Source organism: Agelaius phoeniceus, chromosome 33 (genome assembly GCF_051311805.1).
Source record: "Agelaius phoeniceus isolate bAgePho1 chromosome 33, bAgePho1.hap1, whole genome shotgun sequence".
Lineage (NCBI taxonomy): Eukaryota > Metazoa > Chordata > Aves > Passeriformes > Icteridae > Agelaius > Agelaius phoeniceus.
The window spans coordinates 1,514,448-1,535,189 of NC_135297.1; the positions used below are offsets into that span (position 1 = coordinate 1,514,448).

The following is a 20,742-nucleotide window of genomic DNA, read 5'->3' on the forward strand; positions in this document are numbered from 1 at the left end:
GCACATGGATTCAGAGCTATCACACACTAACTGTATGTTTTTGGGATTACTTTAATAATGGTACCCACTGTGAGGAAATGACACCAGAGGAAATTTTCTCCCAACCCTTCACCCAGCTCTTTGGGTCTGCCCCAACAGTTTTCAAAGGGCTCAGATCCACTCTAAATGCTAATGATATCATACAGTGGTTGGGGTTGCTGATAGGCCTGTTCTGTTTAGCATTCAGAGATAAGGGAAGATTAACCTGGATAACCACCCTGGCACCTACCCCAGAGACAAGGGATGCTGCTGCCCCAGAGCCTGACCCTGCCCCACAGCCCAGCTCAGAAATGAACCACCCAGACTGGGTGGGGGCTCTGGTGAAGGAGATGGGCCAGATGCTGAAGGAGCACATTTCCCCAGCTGGTGAGAAACCCTCCCCCTGCCCCAAAGAGGTAGAGTCTGATGGTGCAGCAGTGAACCCACAGATGTTACAACCGTCCAGGTTCTGTGGTATTTTTGGGGTCCCCCAATGAAGGGAGGAAATGATGAATCTGACTCCATGTTCTTAGAAGGCTAATTTATTATTTTATGATATGATATGATATGATATGATATGATATGATATGATATGATATTAAAGAATGCTATACTAAAACTATACTAAAGAATAGAGAAAGGATACAGACAGAAGGCTAAAAGGTAATAATGAAAAACTCGTGACTCCTTCCAGAGTCTCAACACAGCTGGACAGTGATTGGTCATTAAGTAAAAATAGTTCACATGAAACCAATAAAACAACCACCTTTTGGATAAACAATCTTCAAACACATTCAAGGCAGCAAAACACAGGAGAAGCGAATTAGATAATTATTGTTTTTGGTTTTCTCTGACATACTTGCAAGAAGAAAAAATCCCGGGAAAGGTATTTTTATGACAGTTGTAAGAAGGTTCCACATTAACATAAGAGCAGTCATTGCGAGCAGCAGTCCACCCTGTAGAAACAAGGAGATATAAGATGAAATCAGAGCACCCAGATAAGGATAAGAATGGAGGGGCCTCACAACCCACAGGGGAGCCAACGGTTGAGATCATCACTGAGTCCCTGATGTACAAAAGTCTCTGTAATCTGCACAAAGACATTGTAAGATGGGGACGTGAGGCTTATACAACCTGGTTACTCTGGGTCTGGGACCTTATGGGTACAGGCCTGCAACTGGATGGTGGTGAGGCAAGGAATTTGGGACCCTTGACCCAGGACTCAGGTATGAATCAGAATTTTGTAAGGGAGCTAGGGTCCCTTTGTCTCTGGGAGCAGCTTTCACTGAGTGTCAGAGAGAGGTTTGTCCCCAGGGAGAGAATGCAGGAGCAGCACCATAGAATGTGCTGGAAGATCCTCGAGGAAGGGATCCAACAGCTGAGAGAAGTGGCAGTGTTGGAGGTACTCTTTGGGAGGGATGGACAGCATGATAATGACCCTGACAAGGTCAGTGCACAGGGCAAATGCTGTGGAGTCTGGCAAATCTGGGGCCATCTCAATACACCACCTTCACTGCAATGATTAATGCTGATAACAACCGAGAGACGGTGGGCTCTGTCACCAACAAGCTTAGAAATTGTGAGAGTGTGATCAATGGCCTCATGCAGGTTCCTGTCTCTGCCGTGGTCCAAGAACTAAGAGAGTAGATGAGGGAGATGAAGGAGGAGGTGAGGAGGATTGTAGGAGCCATGGGGGGTAGGACAGTTAGGACGGATGGAGACGAGAGATCTCTGAAGCCAGGGCTTGGAACTTGGGGTTTATTGCAAAGGGCCTGGGTGCAGGGCCCTGCTTGGAGCTGCCAGCCACAGATGGGAGCAGGCCCGGGAGAAGTAAAGAGAGTGGTAAAGAGAGAGAAGGCAAGAGTGTGGTAAAGAGGATGAGAGAGAGAGAAAGAGCATGAGAGAGTGAGGTTCTCGTTACAATAAAATAAATCATCTTCTGTGTTGAATATTCTATTTTTTACTAACCAATCTAGTACAAGATACAAATCCTATAGAATTTACATACAGCCTATAAGAACCATTACATTACAACACTGTGTTACATTTTAAACCCTAAAAACTCCTCTTTGGACCCCTTCTGCCAAGCTAGTGGGGTCTGCTCTGACCCTTGGAGCTGTCTGCAAGCAGAGGAAATTGTTTGATCCAAAAGGGATTACCTTCAGTCCGGCCACTCCATTGTTTTCCAGTTGTTCAGTAACTGAGGTATCTCAAAGCTTGCTTTCATTTCAATCTCACTTATACTTTCTATATTCTCAAAATCTTTTGCCAGGCAATCATATTTATAAGGCTTTCCTGTTTCATCTACCCCAACAGAAGATCAGTGCAGCACCAGTGCGAGTCACAGGCCCCAAAGTCACAGCCGAACATTTCCCAGCTAGAGAGAGAGGGTACAGCCCATGGGCTGACCTGTGGTTCATTCTGTGTGACCATGGTGAAGACATGGGAAGGTGGGATGGGAAACTCACTTCTGTCCTGGCAGCACGGGTGCATCAACTCAGGGAGGGAAACCAAAGAGTTCCACCAAATGAAAGTAGCCTCAGCCTCCCATGACTGAGCTGCCAGATGTGATCTGTCAGATCCCCTTGAAGGAAACTCTACCATGTATGCCCAGGAAAGAAATAATAACCAGGGCTAGGGGGGTCCTGCCTCTAGCCAGGAAGAGGCACTGCAAAACCGGATTTTCTGGATGGTGTGGATCCAATGGCCTGGCACATCAGAGCCACAAAAATACAACGCCTTAGTTGATACTGGTGTGCAGTGTACCCTAATGCCATCGGGACATGGGGGGGCAGAACCTGTTTCCGTTGCTGGGGTGACGGGGGGATCACAGCAATTGACCCTGTTGGGAGCTGAGGTGAGCCTGACTGGGAAGGAGTGACAGAAACATCCTATTGTGACTGGCCCAGAGGCCCCGTGTATTCTGGGCATAGACTTCTACCAGAATGGCTTCACAAACACCCCAAGGGACTCGGGTGGGCTTTTGGAATAGCTGCAGTAGAGGCAGAGAACATTAAGCAGTTGAACACCTTGCCTGGACTATCAGAAAACTCATCTGCAGTAGGACTCCTGAGGGTGGTAGAACAATGAGTACCAATTGTCGAGTACCTCGACGGTGCACCACTGGCAGTGTTGAACAAATTGAGATGCTGTGATCTGTGGCAGGCTTCGAGCCTGCTAGGGCTCTGTGGAGGGAAGAGGCTTAAAGATAGGAAAATGCCAAGTCATGGTGAAATAGCAATGAATTGAGATGCTGTGATCCCCATCCACAGAATGATCCGTGAGCTGGAGAGCCAAGGGGTGCTCAGCAAATCCCACTCACCCTTCAACAGTCCCATCTGGCCTGTGCACAATCTGACAGAGAATGGAGATTGACTGTGGGCTATCGTGCCTTGAATGAAGTGACTCCACTGCTGAGCGCTGCTGGGCCGGACATGCTGGAACTCCAGTACGAGCTGGAGTCCAAGGCAGCAAAGTGCTTTGCCACTATAGACATTGCTAACGTGTTTTTCTCCATTCCTCTGGCAGCAGAATGTAGGCCTCAGTTTGCTTTCACCTGGAGGGGCGTGCAGTACACCTGGAACCGACTGCCCCAGGGGTGGAAGCACAGCCCCACCATCTGCCATGGACTGATCCAGGCTGCGCTGGGAAAGGGTGAGGCTCCAGAACACCTGCAGTACATCAAGGACATCATTGTGTGGGGGAACACGGCAAGGGAAGTGTTTGAGAAAGGAGAGGGGATCATCCAGATTCTGCTGGAAGCTGGCTTCACCATCAAGAAGAGCAAAGTCAAAGGACCCGCCCGAGAGATCCAGCTTCTGGGAGTGAAGTGGCAAGATGGATGGTGTCAGATTCCCACTGAGGTCATCAGTAAGATCACAACAATGTCTCCACCGACCAGCAAGAAGGAAACAAGCTTTCTTAGCCATAGGTTTTTGGAGAATGCACATTCCTGAGTACAGCCAGATTGTGAGCCCTCTCCACTTGGTCACCTGCAAGAAGAACAAGTTCCACTGGGGCCCTGAACAGCAACCAGCCTTTGCTCAGATCAAGCAGGAGATCGCTCATGCAGTAGCCCTTGGCCCAGCCAGGACAGGAGCAGAGGTGAAGAACGTGCTCTACTCTGCAGCCAGGAACAATGGCTTGTCCTGGAGCCTTTGGCAGAAGGTGCCTGGGGAGACTCAAGGCCGATCACTGGGATTCTGGAGCCCAAAGTTACAGAGGATCCAAAGCCAACTACACTCCCACTGAGAAGGAAATCTTGGCTGCCTATGAAGGAGTTCAAGGGACCTTGGAGGTGATTGGCACAGAAGCACAACTCCTCCTGGCACCCCGACTACCGGTGCTGGGGCGGATGTTTAAAAGAAAGGTTCTCTGTACCCACCACACCACTGACACCACATGGGGCAAATGGATTGCTCTGATCACACAGCGTGCCTGTATTGGAAACCTGAATCGCCTTGGGATTTTGGAGATAAATACAAACTGGCTGGAAGGTGAAAACTTTGGTCTCACTGACAAAGAGGAGCAGGTACAAGTGACACGGGCTGAGGAAGCTCCACCGTACAACCAACTACCAGCAGAGGAAGCACACCATGCTCTTTTCACTGATGGTTCCTGTTGTATCATAGGGATGAACAGGAAGTGAAAAGCAGCAGTGTGGAGCCCCAGAGGATAGGATGCACAGGCTACCAAAGGAGAAGGTGGATCATGTCCTTGCTGAACTCAAGGCCATTCAGCTGGCCCTGGACATTGCTGAAAGAGAGGTGTGATCAAAACTATACCTTTACACCAATTAGTGGATGGTAGCCAATGCTCTGTGGGGTTGGCAGGAAAGATGGAAAAAGGCCAACTGGCAACGTAGACGAAAATCGATCTGGGCTGCTGATGAATGGAAAGACATTGCTTCTTGGTTGGAGAAGCTGCCTGTGAAAGTCTGCCACTAGATGCCCATGTCCCCAAGTATCAAGCTAATGAGGAACACCAAAACAATGAGCAGGTAGGTCAGGCTGCAAAGATAGAGGTGCCAAAGATAGACTTAGATTGGCAACATAAGGGGGAGTTGTTCCCAGCTCAATGGGCCTATGATGCCTCAGGTCATCAGGGCAGAGATGCCACCTGTAAGTGGGCACGAGCCCGAGGGGTGGATCTAACCATGGACAGTATTTCTCAGGTTATCCATGACTGTGAGACGTGTGCTGCCATCAAGCAGGCCCAGCAGGTGAAGCCCCTGTGGTACGGTGGGCGGTGGTCCAAGTACAAGTATGGGGAGGCCTGGCAGATTGACTCCATCCCACTGCCCCAGACACGCCAGGGCAAGCGCTACGTGCTGACCATGGTGGAAGCCACCACGGGATGGCTGGAGACCGACCCTGTGCCTCACACCACTGCCCAGAACACCATCCTGGGCCTGGAAAAGCAAGTCCTGTGGGGACATGGCACCCGTGAGAGAATCTAATTGGACAACAGGACTCATTTCAAGAATGGCCTTATCAACATCTGGACTAGGGAACATGGCATTGAGTGGCTGTACCATATCCCCTGCCATGCACCAGCAGCTGGGAAAGCTGAACGGTGCAATGGCCTGCTTAAAACCACCTTGAAGGCATTGGGTGGGGGGACTTTCAAGAACTGGGAGATTGATTTAGCAAAGGCCACATGGTTAGTGAACACCCGAGGTTCCACTAACCGAGCAGGCCCTGCCCAATCTGAGCCCTTGCAAACAACAGACTGAGATAAGGTTCCAGGGGTACATATGAGGGCTATGCTGGGAAATACTGTTTGGGTAAACTCTGCCTCCAGCAAAGACAATCCCATCTGCAGGGTTGTCTTCACCCAGGGACCAGGTTGAGAAGGTGGGTGGTGCAAAAGGATGGAGAAATCCAATGTATACCTCAAGCGGACCTTGTTTTAGGGTGAACTACCCATGACGCTGTGCTTGTATCTGTAGCCACATGTATATATGTTTATAATTTTAAAAAGTTTAAATTTGATGTAACCTGTTGGTATGGGAAAAAATTTGGGGTGGATAATATTGGGGGCTGGGTTTTGGTTGGTTTTTTTCTTTCCTGTTCTCTCCTTATCACCTGTAGAATTTCTTCCCATTGAGTTGCTAATGGGAATTGATGGCTTGAGCCAGGCAGCGAGGGGGGACTCTTGGTTTTTTTGGGAGTTTCTGTGGTGGCTGGGTGGGGGGGAGTGGGGCAGAGATACTGGGAGATTTGGGCTGGGGGCAGTTCCTAGTGCACTCTTGCTCCCTTGGCACTGGAGGGGACACAGGCTAGGGAGGGAATTCGCCACCACTGTGAGACCCCGTCCCTGCTGCCTTCTCCTACCACCATCGTGACCCAGCAAGGAACCTTTCTTCTGCTGCTGGGGCTCGGATACCCCTGCCCTCCCAGGACATCCCGCAGGTTGCAGCTATTTGCCCTGGAGTTTTGGGACATTCTCTTTCACTGCCCCGGGATTTTCTGTTCATCCCTGCTGTTCCAGCCATCTGGTTCCGAGAGTCGTGTTGGGGCAGGGGATCGGCTGCCCCGGGGTTTGTGGAGCAAAGCCTCTCCTCCATCCCTCCCCGCCTGGGCCCAGCCGCCATTGCCGCGTGCTCCCCGCGCTGCCCCACAGCGCCCCCTGCAGCCCCGCGGGGATCACTGCACTGCCCCGCCCGCCGGGAGCCACCAGCGCCCCTGCTGGCCGTGCCCGGAACTGCACCAGAGGGGAAAGCGCCGCAGCCCCAAGGCGGGGACTGGGCTCCTGCTCTGTGATCAGTGATGCTGCAGGGGCTGGTGTTCTGTGTGCCTCATTATACACACTAGGAAAGAACTGTGGGACTGGGCTCCTGCTCTGTGATCGGTGATGCTGCAGGGGTTGGTGTTCTGTGTGCCTCATTATACACACTAGGAAAGAACTGTGGGACTGGGCTCCTGCTCTGTGATCGGTGATGCTGCAGGGGCTGGTGTTCTGTGTGCCTTGTTATACATATGGGTAAATAACTGTTATTGCTATTCCCATAGCTTTGCTGAGAGCCCCTTAATTTCAAAATTATAATAATTCAAAGGCGGGGGGGGGGGTACATTCTCCATTCCAAGCGATGTTTTTCTGCCTTCCCTAGCAGACATTTGTCTTGTAAACCAAGGAAAGGTGTTTCAGTGCCATGGATCACAGAATGTGCCATGGATCATTTCCATTTCCCCATGGAAGGACTGTTCCTCTCCATCCCCTCTGAGGAGCTGAGCAGGAGGAGCTCACAGGATGGTTGGACTGTAGAGCAGCTTTTGCCTTCAGATGGATGAAAGTCTGCTTGGCAATAGCCCTGCTCACCTGGGATCTTCTCCAGCTATGCTCTGCAAGGCTGAAGCTCATCCTCTGTGGGCTCTAGACTTTGCATTACATCTTCTTCCTAAGTTCAAGTTGGATTCCAGGACCACTGCAATTTCCTCCTCTTTGTTTCCTGTGATGAAAGAACAAGGTCACAGGGTCACTGATGTTTCCTCCTTGAGCAGCAGACCAGTATCTGACACAAGCAGGCCCAAAGGCTCTGATTTCACCTCCCTGACAGTGGGCCTCTCCTCAGGGCTCTCCTGTGGGTGGTTTTTTCCTTCCTCGTTCCCTCTTAGAAACCCTCCCCTCACAGGAATTCCAGTTGGCCATGAAGGCACAGTCTGGAAATGATTTTCCCTTCACCTTCACACTTTTAGCAAGGAGGGGACAAGAAAGCCAGAACAAGTTTTCATCCCTTTTCAATGTCTCATCTGTGCTTTCTGTAGCCCAATAAATGAAGAGCTCCAGCTTTGAAGTGGGTCACACAATTCCAAGCCCACAATGGCTTGAGGCAGCAGGAATTGCAGGGGTTTCCCTGGACTCTCCTGGGCTGCTCCTTGCCCTGGCTCTGCTGGAGCACAAACAGGACCCCCGGTCAGGGAAGGCCGATCCTCCCTCAGCTGTCCCTGCCCTGGGGCCAGAGGCTGTTCCCAACACACTCTGTGTCCTGCCTGAGCCAGGCCCAGGGGCACAGTCTGGGGCCAGCCAGGCCACACTGGAGACTGTGCCCCAGCTGAGCCTTCCCCTTGCCAGCACCAGCTCCTGCAGGCAGAGCTGCTCTCCACAGGCCCTGCCCTCACAGACACGTCCAGGCTCTGCTCAGGGCAGCTCCTCTCCCTGCTGATCATCCACAGGGAAACAAGGCTGAGCTCACGTGTGCCCCAGCGTGGCACCAGGAGTGGGGCAGCAGGAGAAGGGCAGGGGGAAAGGGAGAGAGAGAGGGACAGGACTCCAAGGGGGGACCCTTAGCAAGTATCAGGCAGGGAGAGAACTCCCAGCACACACCCCATGCAAAGGTGAGGGACAAAAGAGGGACTCTGACCACCTGCACCTGCAGAGAACACTTCAGCATGCATGTGTGTGGCAGCAGCTCTCTGGCTACAGAGAGCAGCATGACTTCCCAGGCATTGTGCTGGGAAAGGCTGTGAGAAGATCAGAGAGAAGGATGATAAATAATTCTTATCTTCATTTGCTGCACCAGTTTTTGTGAACATGTGGAATGTGTTATGGAGATTTGTCTGCCACAGGATGGTTTCTTAATTAGCCAATGGTAATGGTGTTTGGACTGGAGGACCAATTAGGCTCACCTGTAATGTAACTGTCTATAAAAGCAATGGGTTTCTTAAGAACAATAGGATAATAAAGGGATTGATCAGCCTCCTGTGAATAATGGAGTCAATGCTAATTATTACCTAGCTGGAGCCCTGCAGCAACAACTGGTGACCCGATGTGTGTCACATTGATCAGCCCTTGGTGGAGTCACAGGATGGGTGGAGACGCCTCAGGAACCCACTGGGACTCCACCGGGACTTTGCTAGGACCCCGCGGTGCCCCATGCAGCCCTCTCATAACCGATCACCTTCCGTTTCCCTGGAAAGGTAACATGACCTTTCCCATGTCTTCCTGGAGAAGACCTGTCCCTCAGGACCACATTTTTGGCCTTGTCGTCTAAAGGGCTGGGGCGGGGAACAGATCTCCCAACAACAGCACTGCCTGCAACCTGGGCTGAGCTTGCGGTTGGGAAAGGGTGCCTGCAAAAATGAGCAACCAAATTTCTATGCTGGAACATGTAACCCTTACAGTATGGAAACTTATGATTCGTTATGAGAGACTTCCTGTGTCAGAAGATGCTCTCTGCAGGCTTTTCAGATGGGCCAAAATTCATGGTTTCCCCGTGGATGTGGAAACCTCACTGGATCCGCGGGCCTGGGACTCAAAGGGTTTCTGTCTGTTGGAAGGACTCAGGGGCAGAGATGCGAGTGTACCTCGATTGATTTGGTCACTGCTTTCCGAAGCAATGAGGGCTGGACCCCAAGGAAAAGTGAATCCACATCAGTAGGCACATCCCAATCGGACATGGAGGAGCACCTCCCTCTGAGTGGGCGGCCACCACCTCTCCACCGCGGCCAGCCAGGGAACGATCCCTTCACAGACAGCCGCCGCTGGTTCCTTCCCCCCCTGCACTGCGGGTTGGGGGAAGCATCGCCCACACTGCGCCCAGAGCAGCTCTCTCCTGGCTTCCTGGCACATGTGCAGGAAGGACCGGAGCGTTTTGCTGCTCCGCTGCCACGGTCAGCAATTACTCCGACCAGAGACGCAGTCACTCCTGCCCCTTCGCTTCCACCTGTGTGAACGGGACCATTGCCTCCCCCTCCTCCTGGCTGTGCAGCGTGTGGATCGCCCCGCTGCTGGGTTTCCTACCCCTCTGCACTGCAGGAGGGGGCAGAGCTGCCTCTGCTGCCCACAAGGGATGCAGCCGGGTCCGTGCCGGCAGCTGGCCGCCCCACGCTGGAGCTCACAACCAGCCCCTCTGCCCTGCAGCCGGTTCATCGGCAGCGGCGCCCGCAGAGCCGGCTGGGGATACCCCCCCCACTGGCTCTGCCGCCTCCAGCCGGCCCAGCCGCCATCTGAGATGCGAGCTGTGGCACTGAAGAAGGTCCCCAGCCTGCCTCGCCACTCCCAGCCGATCCACCCGCCGCTGCTTCCCTCGGGTTGCAGGGAACACAGACAGGGACAGCAGCGAGCACCAACAGCCTGTCCCTCAGCAGGGGCGCACCCTCACCGCTGGGCACTGGCCCGACTGTGCCGGGAAATCTGAAGATCTATTCCCCTGGGATCAGCACCTTCCCTGCCGTGCCTTGGAGCACCCTGCGTGTCCCACTCCATTTGCGGGGCAAGAGGAGAAGGGTCCCGAGAGGCTGAGGCTTGGTCCATGCCCGGGAGGGGCAGGGGAAGGGCGAAATGCTGGGGCACAGCCGAGACCTTGGCTGCTAGGTGGGGGCAGGCAGTGAAGGAGAAGGCGGGAGTGACCCACTCGTCCTGGGACAGGCACGGGCTGTCCCAGGGATACCAGATCCAGGGGCCCCAAGTGACACCAGTACAAAACTGGGGGAAGGGAACAAGCCAAATGAATCTGGGCTCGGCAGCAGCGGAGTCGCTGCTCCGCCTGCCAGGGCCGGGTACCTCAGCCCGCTGATGCTGCTGGCTTTCTGTAAGAAAAAAAAACAAACCAAAAACCCCAAAACTAAAAAGGGTGATAGAAGTACCAAGACTCACTGTCTTCACTTCCTCACAGACAGCTCAAAGTGCTGGAAGGCCACAAGTCAGGCTCAGCCAATTGGTTGAATTAAAGGCTGTGGCCATGGCATTCCTGAATTTGATAACAGTTTTACACAGAAAAGGTAATCCTGCAAACCCTCCAATTAGAGCTTGGGCTGTGGCCTGGCCCTGACTCTACCTGGATGGGATGATTGACCATCAGCCCAGATGTTTTCTGCATCCAAAGGATTCAGGTAATTTTGGCTTGGCAATTTGACCACATATATATGACAGCTGAGCCTGCTCTCAATGGGAGTTTGGGAACATGGTCTGGACATGATTTCCAACTCTGCTGAGTTGAGGTTTATCAGCTGTTGCAACTCTGGGATGACAGTCAGTGCTATAGTGCCTGATAGCTATGTAATATCACATGTGTTATTCATTATGTGCATTATCTGATTGATTTCTAATTGTTGCCAATTTCTTCTTCATCCCTTCATTCCCTTCATGCAGGGATTTTGCTCTGATGCTTCCTCATGCTCATAACCAAGACACACCTGTGTCTGGAAACATAGAGAAGCAATTCCTCAGCACAGCTTTTGTCATCATCATAGTATGATGCCCCTATTAACCTTCTTCGGCTGTTCTCTGTTTCAGGATCAAGAAGGACATTCAGAGATGTCAAAGATCAGCATCTCCAGCTAATGGACCTTCTCCCAAAACTCAGCTGTTTGGACTTTAAAACAATGATCATTCATTGCATTCTTCAAAGAGACATTGCTATTTGATTTTCTCATATTGTAAACCCTGTCTCAATTATATGATATAGATATTCTACAGATAAAGAATCTCCCTGACCATTCTATGTCAGCATCTGATTGAGGTTCTGATTGACAACCAGCAAATTGCTGGAGAACCTCTTGACCTGTGTTTGTTCTTCTTCCTGCAAAGGGCCCTGCAGAGGACTACAAACACCAACTTTCATTTTTAAACACAAAAGGGTGAACTGTGGCTACAGAAAGCGGCATGGCTTTCCCAGGCATTGTGCTGGGAAAGGCTGTGAGAAGATGAGAGAAAAAAATGATAAATAATTCTTATCTTCACTTGCTGCACCAGTTGTTGTGAACATGTGGAATGTGTTATGGAGATTTGTTTACCAAATGGTGGTTTCTTAATTAGACAGTGATAATGGTGTTTGGACTGGAAGATCAATTAGGTCCACCTGTATCATAACTGTCTTTAAAAGCAGTGGGTTTCTTAAAAAGTACAGGATAATAAAGGGATTGATCAGGCTTCTGTGAATCATGGAGTCAATGCTAATTATTACCTGGCTAAGGGCCTACGACAACAGAGGTGTTTCAGTGCCATGGATCACAGAAGCTGCTCCCCATCCCCTCTGAGGAGCTGAGCAGGAGGAGCTCACAGAGTGGTTGGCCTGTAGAGCTTCTGCCTTCAGATGGATGAAAGTCTGCTTGGCAATGGCCCTGCTCACCTTGGTTTGCCTCCAGTTCTGCTCTGAGAAGCTCAAGCTCATCTGTTGTGGTCTCCAGACAATCGTGTACATCTTCTGCCACACTTTTAATTCTTCGGGAGAGCTGCCGGAGGTTCATATTCAACTTGGATGCCAGGGCCTTTGCAATATCCTCCTTTTTGTTTTCTGTGATGAAAGAACAAGGTCACAGGTTCACTGATGTTTCCTCCTTGAGCAGCAGACCAGTATCTGACACAAGCAGGCCCAAAGGCTCTGATTTCACCTCCCTGACAGTGGGCCTCTCCTCAGGGCTCTCCTGTGGGTGGTTTTTTCCTTCCTCGTTCCCTCTTAGAAACCCTCCCCTCACAGGAATTCCAGTTGGCCATGAAGGCACAGTCTGGAAATGATTTTCCCTTCACCTTCACACTTTTAGCAGGGAGGGGACAAGAAAGCCAGAACAAGTTTTCATCCCTTTTCAATGTCTCATCTGTGCTTTCTGTAGCCCAATAAATGAAGAGCTCCAGCTTTGAAGTGGGTCACACAATTCCAAGCCCACAATGGCTTGAGGCAGCAGGAATTGCAGGGGTTTCCCTGGACTCTCCTGGGCTGCTCCTTGCCCTGGCTCTGCTGGCTGCAGCTGGAGCACAAACAGGACCCCCGGTCAGGGAAGGCCGATCCTCCCTCAGCTGTCCCTGCCCTGGGGCCAGAGGCTGTTCCCAACACACTCTGTGTCCTGCCTGAGCCAGGCCCAGGGGCACAGTCTGGGGCCAGCCAGGCCACACTGGAGGCTGTGCCCCAGCTGAGCCTTCCCCTTGCCAGCACCAGCTCCTGCAGGCAGAGCTGCTCTCCACAGGCCCTGCCCTCACAGACACGTCCAGGCTCTGCTCAGGGCAGCTCCTCTCCCTGCTGATCATCCACAGGGAAACAAGGCTGAGCTCACGTGTGCCCCCGCGTGGCACCAGGAGTGGGGCAGCAGGAGAAGGGCAGGGGGAAAGGGAGAGAGAGAGGGACAGGACTCCAAGGGGGGACCCTTAGCAAGTATCAGGCAGGGAGAGAACTCCCAGCACACACCCCATGCAAAGGTGAGGGACAGAAGAGGGACTCTGACCACCTGCACCTGCAGAGAACACTTCAGCAGGGAGGTGTTTCAGTGCCATGGATCACAGAATGTGCCATGGATCATTTCCATTTCCCCATGGAAGGACTGTCCCTCCCTGTCCCCTCTGAGGAGTTGAGCAGGAGGAGCTCACAGAGTGGTTGGCTTGAAGAGCAGCATTTGTTCTCAGATGGATGAAGATCTGCTTGTCAATGGCCCTGCTCACCTTTGTTCATCTCCAGGCATGCTTTGAGAAGCTGAAGCTCATCCTTTGTGGCTGCTGGCCATTCCTCTACATCTTCTGCCAGAGTTTGAATTCTTCGGGAGAGCTGCCGAAGGTTCATATTCAGCATGGATTTCAGGACCCTTGCAATTCCCTGCTCTTTGTTTCCTGTGATGAAAGAACAAGGTCACAGGGTCACTGGTGTTTCCTCCTTGAGCAGCAGACCAGCTATCTGACACAAGCAGGCCCAAAGGCTCTGATTTCACCTCCCTGCTGCTCCCCATGGAAGGACTGTCCCTCCCCATCCCCTCTGAGGAGCTGAGCAGGAGGAGCTCACAGGGTGAATGGCCTGTAGAGCAGCTTCTGCCTTCAGCTGGATGAAAGTCTGCTTGGCAATGGGCCTGCTCACCTTGGTTTGTCTCCAGCTCTGCTCTGATCTCCTGTAATTTTTTGAAATCTTCATGCAGGGCTTTCATTTTATTGTCAAGGCCCTGGAAGGCCTTGTCCACTTCAGATTCTGGGGCCTTGTTGGTCTCCTCCCTGTTCCACCTTCCTGTAGGAAACGACTGGTGTTAGTGGGAAACTGACATTTCTGCCTTGAGTGGGAGACCACCCATTCTCTCTGAGGATGCTCATATTCTCTTTTCTAAAGTCTCTTCTTGAGGGTCTCTTCTTAGATCTTGCAGCAGGTTGGTTTTTTCCTCCTCTCTCCGGAAAAATAATCACTTCAGAGGAATTAAGCACTGTGCTCAACGTGTAATCCAGAAATAGATTCTTTTTTTGCTTTATTTCTTTATTCAGAGGGAAAACAAAAGCTCAGACTTAGTTCCCTCATGTCCTCCCTGTTTATCAATTTGTTTTCTCCAGACCTCTTTTTCTTAGATCATCCTTTCTAATTCAGCAGCCTTGGAAATGAATTCACTCATCCCTGAAAAACAGAGATGTGGAATTCATGGGCTAATGCACCTGTGGGCACCACATACCACTATCCTGGCTTTCAAATCCTATTCCAACAGGAGTTTGCTCTAGGAAGAAACCTTGGCCTCCCTACTGTAGCCCCAGTTTTCTTCCTGACATGGAGACTTTTTCTCTAACAGCTTTTGCCTGTTGAAAGGATTCTTGGCACCACTGAGAGCCCTTCTAAACATGGGTTTGGAGCTCCTGTGCAGCTGGTGAGGAATACTGGGAGGAACCCCATGGCCTCCTCACTGCCCAAAGGCCTGGACATGGGGGAGAGCCCAGGCCATGCTAAATTCCAAGTGTCCCTTGAGGGAATGACATTCCCCTGCCAGCATCCCAGCTGGAAAGAGCAGGGGCAGGAGAACAGCTGACCTTGGAAACCAGCGGGTGGGATCCAGCAGAGGCCAGGCTGTGCTGGTCTGTGCTGGGAAAAGCCCACTGCAGCAACATCTCTGCACCCTGGGGTCCTGGGCAGCTGCATGGGGATGGGCAACGTAACAAAGGACTGGCTGGAGGCCTTTGGAAATGGGAATTTATGGACAGGTGGGATTGCTCGATCTGACTGCACTGGGCCATCACCTCTGGATCTCCTTCCTGCTTGGCAGGGTTCAGTTTCCAGGTAGTGTGGGCAAGGACTGGCACTCACCTGCACAGAAAGGCTTCTGCCTTTTGTCCCTGCAGCTAAACCCAGGGTGTGATTCCTCCTTTAGTGCCCAAAGAAAGGAAAGGAAACCCCAGAAGGGATGTGCTTTGTCCTTGAAATTGTTACCAATTGCGAGGAACATCCCCTGCTAGAGTAGGATGTGTCTGGATGTGTCCCTGGTCAAAGAAAGTCACCCCTCTGACCAAACTGACCCCAGCCCAAAGGCCAGGCCTTTTGTTGGGCTCTGGAAGGGGTTCTGCAGGCAACGTGCTCAGGGGAGAGACCTCCACTGGCCTCACTTCTCTCCGGGATAACACATCCCATCCCATCCCATCCCATCCCATCCCATCCCATCCCATCCCATCCCATGACATCCCATGACATCCCATCCCATCCCATCCCATCCCATCCCATCCCATCCCATCCCATCCCATCCCATCCCATCCCATCCCATCCCATCCCATCCCATCCCATCCCATCCCATGGGTTCCCAAGGATGGCCAAAGAGCAATGGGATCCAGCACACTTACTGATTAGGTTGATTATCCATTCTATCCATCCCTCATCTGTATTCCCTGTCGTTTCTGGAAATCAGGTACATGTGAAAATAAAATCAAAAAGAAAAACAGGACATTTAACAAGGGCCTTTCCCCTAGGAACTCCAGGACTGCACTGAGCAGGTTCTGTGGCAGAACACATCCCACAGCTGGCCCAGCAGCCCCTCAGCAGTGCTGGGGGGTTCCTGACCCTTGGGCCCACTGAGGCTCTCCTGGGCCAGGGAGCTGCCTCAGCTGCCACAGCACTCAGGCACCACACAGGTGCCCCAGTCCCACCAGAGCACAGCCACCCACGAGAGGGTGAGACTCTTCTGCCTCACACCAGGAGTGGAGAGGAACCTCCCAGTGTCCCTTCACACATTCATTTCAGCCTGACCCTCAGAGCCCTGCTCAGCAACACCCCCTGCTAGAGTAGGATGTGTCTGGATGTGTCTCTGGTCAAAGAAAGTCACCCCTCTGACCAAACTGACCCCAGCCCAAAGGCCAGGCCTTCTGCTGGGCTCTGGAAGGGGTTCTGCAGGCAACGTGCTCAGGGGAGAGACCTCCACTGGCCTCACTTCTCTCCAGGATAACACATCCCATCCCAATACATCCCATCCCAAGGGCTCCCAAGGATGGTCACAGACAAGAGCAATGGGATCCATGAGTCCACTCTTACTTACAGACCTACCTGAGTCTCCCTGGGCAGGCTTCGAGTAGCTCATTTCTTGTAGCCACTGCTTCACCTGAAAAGAAAAAAAAATTACAAAAAAGAAACTTTACTACAATATTTCCCTAAAGATTTAAAAAGAGCATTTAAGAGCTTTTTGGGGACACATATGTCCCTTATACTACTCAAACCTCTGATCTACTCAGAGTTTTTTAATTTACTGGTTTTTCCTTCCATCGCTCTCTAAACAAGTAATAGAATTCTTAGCAAAAAAAATTAGCCATGTCCTCATTTCTTGTTACCTCTGTTCTTTTTCCAATATTCATTCTGCAATGCAAGGGAAAAGAGGGTCAAAACCTCTGTGATGGGCACAGCACTGGAGAAGATAATGCAGTTGGTAAGATGTTCTGTTGTACTCCCAGCCAGTCCCTAACACATCTTGTCTGTCCTGGAGCTCTGAGAATTCTCACAGACACACATATCATCTTCCTCAGTCAAAATTAAGACCTTCTGTTTTTGAAGAGTGCAGAGCCTGGTATTCCACCCCAGCCACAATTTTCCATAAAGGAAAGGGACCATTTTCCATTCCTTCAGACTCAAAAACTGGAGGTTATCCTGACCAGCTATGAAGAAATCTATGGAGAAAGGACAAAGTGACCTTGGCTGGCTGCCAGAGGCCCACCAAACTTCTCTCACTCCCCCTCCTCAACTGGACGGGAGGAAAAAATACACCAGAAGAGCTCACATAAAGCCCGGGACATCCCTCTCCAGCTGCCACCATGGGCAAACCAGACTAAACTTGGGGACAATTGCTTTGCTTTCTCAGCAATTCCCAATAGAGCAGCAAGCCAGGTAACAAAGACAAAACTGAAACCACCTCACTCCCACTCTCCCCTCCCCTGGCTGTGAACACACCGGGTGCAGGTGGCTGGGGCAGCTGCAGTGCCTGATACAAGCTGAGCTCCAGGTGGGAGCCCGAGACAAGAGCTGGTGAACTGCCAACAGAGCCCAACAAAGGGCACCAAGAGTGGTGGCACAGCTGGGGAAGAGACACTGAGAGACCCAGCAGGAACTGAGGGCTGGGAGGAAGAGCCAGACTTGAGCCTTGGGCATGCAGACTGTGAAGGGATAAAACTGAGGGGCTCCCTTGTTGGGGGAACAGCTCAGGCTGTTCCTGTGTTACTGCACTGGGAATAAATAGCTTTATGGAATCAGACAGCTGAGACTGCTCTGGGAAACCTGGGCTGGAACCAGGGAGGACACAGGGGCTGGGTGTGGGAGGGGGAGTGTGGGGAGTCCAGCAGGGGCCATTGGGGCACTGCTGTGGAGGGGCTCCAGTCCCAGCACTGAACACCTCTGGTGGCTGGAGTGGGATGGCCAGAGAGCCTTGGGAAGGGTCAGACTGGGAAGTTTCCTCAATATCCTCTTCTGCAAGCTAGCTGCAGAAAGCAGGGCCCTGCTGACCCTTCCAACAAAGCCACCTGTCCCTTCTGGGCACATCCATCAGAGCAGCAGGGACGAGGTGAAGGCAGAAACAGGGACTGCTCAGGAGTGAGGAAAGGTCTGCTCAGGGCACAGCTCGCTGCCATGCTCTGCTCTCCCTCTTTCTTGCACTCCATTTCCCTGGGCTGTCTGCTCCTTGTGACTTTGTTTTCTCTGGCCAGAGAAGGAAGAGGACCTGGACTGAATTAAGGAGCCCCCTGCCAAAGCTGCTGCATGTCAAGAAAGCTTTCCTGGTGTTCAAGGGGAGGAAAAGAGCTCCACTGAGGATTAGAAATAGAGAAGTGCCAGCAGGGACCCAAGAGAAGTCACAGCCCCAGGGCCCATGGCTGTCCCAGGGGTCTCACTGAAGGCATCAGACAGGAAATGCCAGGGGTGCTTTCCCAGGATTGAACCCTGCTGCATCTCCTCCCACTACCTTTTGCTCTTTTGTTCTGGTCTGAAAGGAGGGAAAGCACATAAATGGCATAAAACGCTCAGAGTTTGAGGGGTTTTCTCCTGAAAGCAGAGCAATAGCGAGATGGCTTCTCAAACAGTAACACTGAATAGATGATGTGCACGTGGAGCTATCCTGGATGTGCCTCTGCCATTGATACCTGATGAACACAGACATTAGCTCAGATCACCTCTCATGGAAAGATGGTTGTGCTTCCAGGGATGGGTCACCCCACTTCCCACAGTCAGAGACAATTTGTTCTCTCTGTCTCTCTCTCATATTTAGAAGGAGCCCTGACAACTGCTTTCGACAGGAAAATTATTTTATGCAGGACCAGATCTGCAATCCTGAGCCAAAGTTGAAGCTTGGAGGGGGAAAAATGAAGGGGAAAAGACAGGAGAGGGGAGGAGAAGGAAAAAGAAAATGAAGGGGGGGGGAGAGAGGAGGAAGAAAAAGTATGGCCAGAAAAAAGAAAAAAAAAAAAAAAAAAGGAAGAAACTCTCTCTTCTGCATTGCCAGTGATGGCTCTGTTGCCCAGAGACCAACAGAGTCTGGTGTGCCAACAGAGGCTCAATAAATTAGACTTTTTGAATTATGCATTGAATCTGATACAACATTAGTACCAGTATTTGAGCTAAATCCAGGAGGACTTTATGAGTGATGGCGAAATCTCATTATGCTTTGTCTGGGGTGCTAAGGTGAACTATTGTTTTCATTTTTATATTTTATAGTATGAAGTTCTACTCACTCCATGAGAAAATAATTATTCATTATATATTCAGACTAAACATTTTTCTGATCAGCCAAGATCAAAGAAACAAACAATCTTCCAGAATATATTCATGGCATCCAGGCTGTGCTGCTGCCTTGCTTTGCTGCTGGCTCGTGTGCTCCCCCTCCCAAGTGCTGCCTTTTCACCCTGGAGCTCGGTCAGTTCAGCCGAGAGCCCCAGGAGATGAGTGCTTTACTCCTGGCTCTTGGAGAGACCATTCCTGCCCGCTCTCAGATTTCCTGATAGGCATTTACGGGAAATCGGTGTCAAACCGAGAAAGGAGGTGCTGGGAGGGGAGGGAGGAGCCCGTGGGGGTGGGAACCGTCCGGAGCTGCTGCCGCTGCCACCACCTGGTTCATTCAGCTCATCGAGGCCTTCTCCTCTGGAGCCCCAGCTCCGCGCTCTGCTGCTGGCCTCAGTCCCTGCCCCTCGGTGCCTGGACCCCACTATTTCCTGGCTGTGACAGCCCAGGCTGGCACTGAGGAGCACATCCCTGACCAGCCCTTCCTGTGGGGCAGGACCAGGTCCCCACGAGCACCCCCTCTTCACCCGCCAGGCAGCTCTGCTGAGCCATCGCTCCCACATCCCCCACGCTGCTGGAGCCCTTTGCTTTGCCTGGCCATGAATGCCAGGGCAGTTCCATTCCCATGGGAACCTGCTCACTGGCCTGGAGACCCCTCCAGGCTGCCCCCAAAGCTCTTCTGCCAACTCTCCCTGATGATCAGGGAGTTTCTGAACTGCCCTAGGCAGTGTCCCCCCTTTCTGACCCCTCCACTGCTCACTCACACAAGTCAACCTTTGCCCATCCTGTTCAGGATCTCCAGGTATCCCAGCTGCTCTTCACACCTCCCATCCTCATCCCCCTGACACTCCTCTGGCAGAGCCTCTCCTCTTCCACTGCATTCCACCAGCACTCAGGCACAGCCTTCCAAACCATCTAGGGATGGGTCTGGCCCCCCAAAAAAAGAGGTAGGCAGCTTCTGAGATCAAAATAAGCAATTTTGGGGTCTCAGGGGTTCAGAAACTCCCATTCAGGAGCATTTGGGCTAAGAAATCACACATTTGGGAGCCTTGGGACTCTGTGATTACGGGAGCTTTGGGGTCCCAAACCCTGATTTAGAGAGATTTTGGGCTCTGAACAAGCCCAAACTTTAAGCAGCATTGGGGTTGAGAAACACCAATTTAGGGACTTGCTGGCCTACAAAACCCGGATTTGGGGAGTTCAAGGCTGAGGAAAAAATCACGTCAAGAGCTTTGGGAATCAGGGAGAGTGATCTGGGGATATTTTCAGAGAAGCAAGAATGATTTAGAGAGCTTTTGGGCTCCAAACCCCCCCCCCTTTTTTTTTTTTTTTTTGGTTGAGTCCCCATTTAGGGAGCTTTGGCGCTCCAAAGCAGCGATTTCAGGAGCTTTTGGGCTGAGAAACATCAATCTCAGAGGCAGAAGGAGCAAGCCCTGGGGAAACAGAGGAGCAAGGGGCTGGCGCTTACCTGGGACAAGGCTGGGAAGAGGCAACTCGGCGATGCGGTGTGAGCACCGGCAGCTCCTCATCCCGGTTATATCCCACCCGGCCCGCCCCCGTTCCCACCCCCACGGGCTCCTCTCTCTCCCCCCGCGGCTCTTTTCTCAATTTACACTGATTTCTCGTAAATCAGTTTTCAGAAAGTGAAAGTGAAAATGCTCTGATCAGGGGGAGGCTCCTTGGCTGGATGGGGGGAAATGGGCCCAGCCAGCGGCCCCTCCCGGCTCCTGGAGCCTCCACGGGCACCGGGAATGCCTCGGGAGGGCACCGGGAGCACTGGGAGTGAACCCCTGGGGCTGATGGCAGACAGGGCACAG

The 20,742-nt window shown here is 51.9% G+C and overlaps 1 protein-coding gene across 1 annotated transcript; it reads right to left on the bottom strand.

The window, feature by feature from the left end:
* Positions 1-544: 544 nt before the first annotated feature.
* Positions 545-20,470, bottom strand: LOC129131880 (uncharacterized). Its single transcript, XM_077192467.1, has 8 exons — positions 20,394-20,470; positions 16,217-16,271; positions 15,520-15,573; positions 13,796-13,939; positions 13,390-13,554; positions 12,089-12,253; positions 7,339-7,468; positions 545-974 (listed from the first exon to the last, which is right to left on the bottom strand). Exons 2-7 carry the CDS (start codon positions 16,248-16,250, stop codon positions 7,377-7,379), a joined length of 654 nt encoding a protein of 217 aa, XP_077048582.1. The 5' UTR covers positions 16,251-16,271; positions 20,394-20,470; the 3' UTR covers positions 545-974; positions 7,339-7,376.
* Between the last annotated feature and the right edge of the window lie 272 nt (positions 20,471-20,742).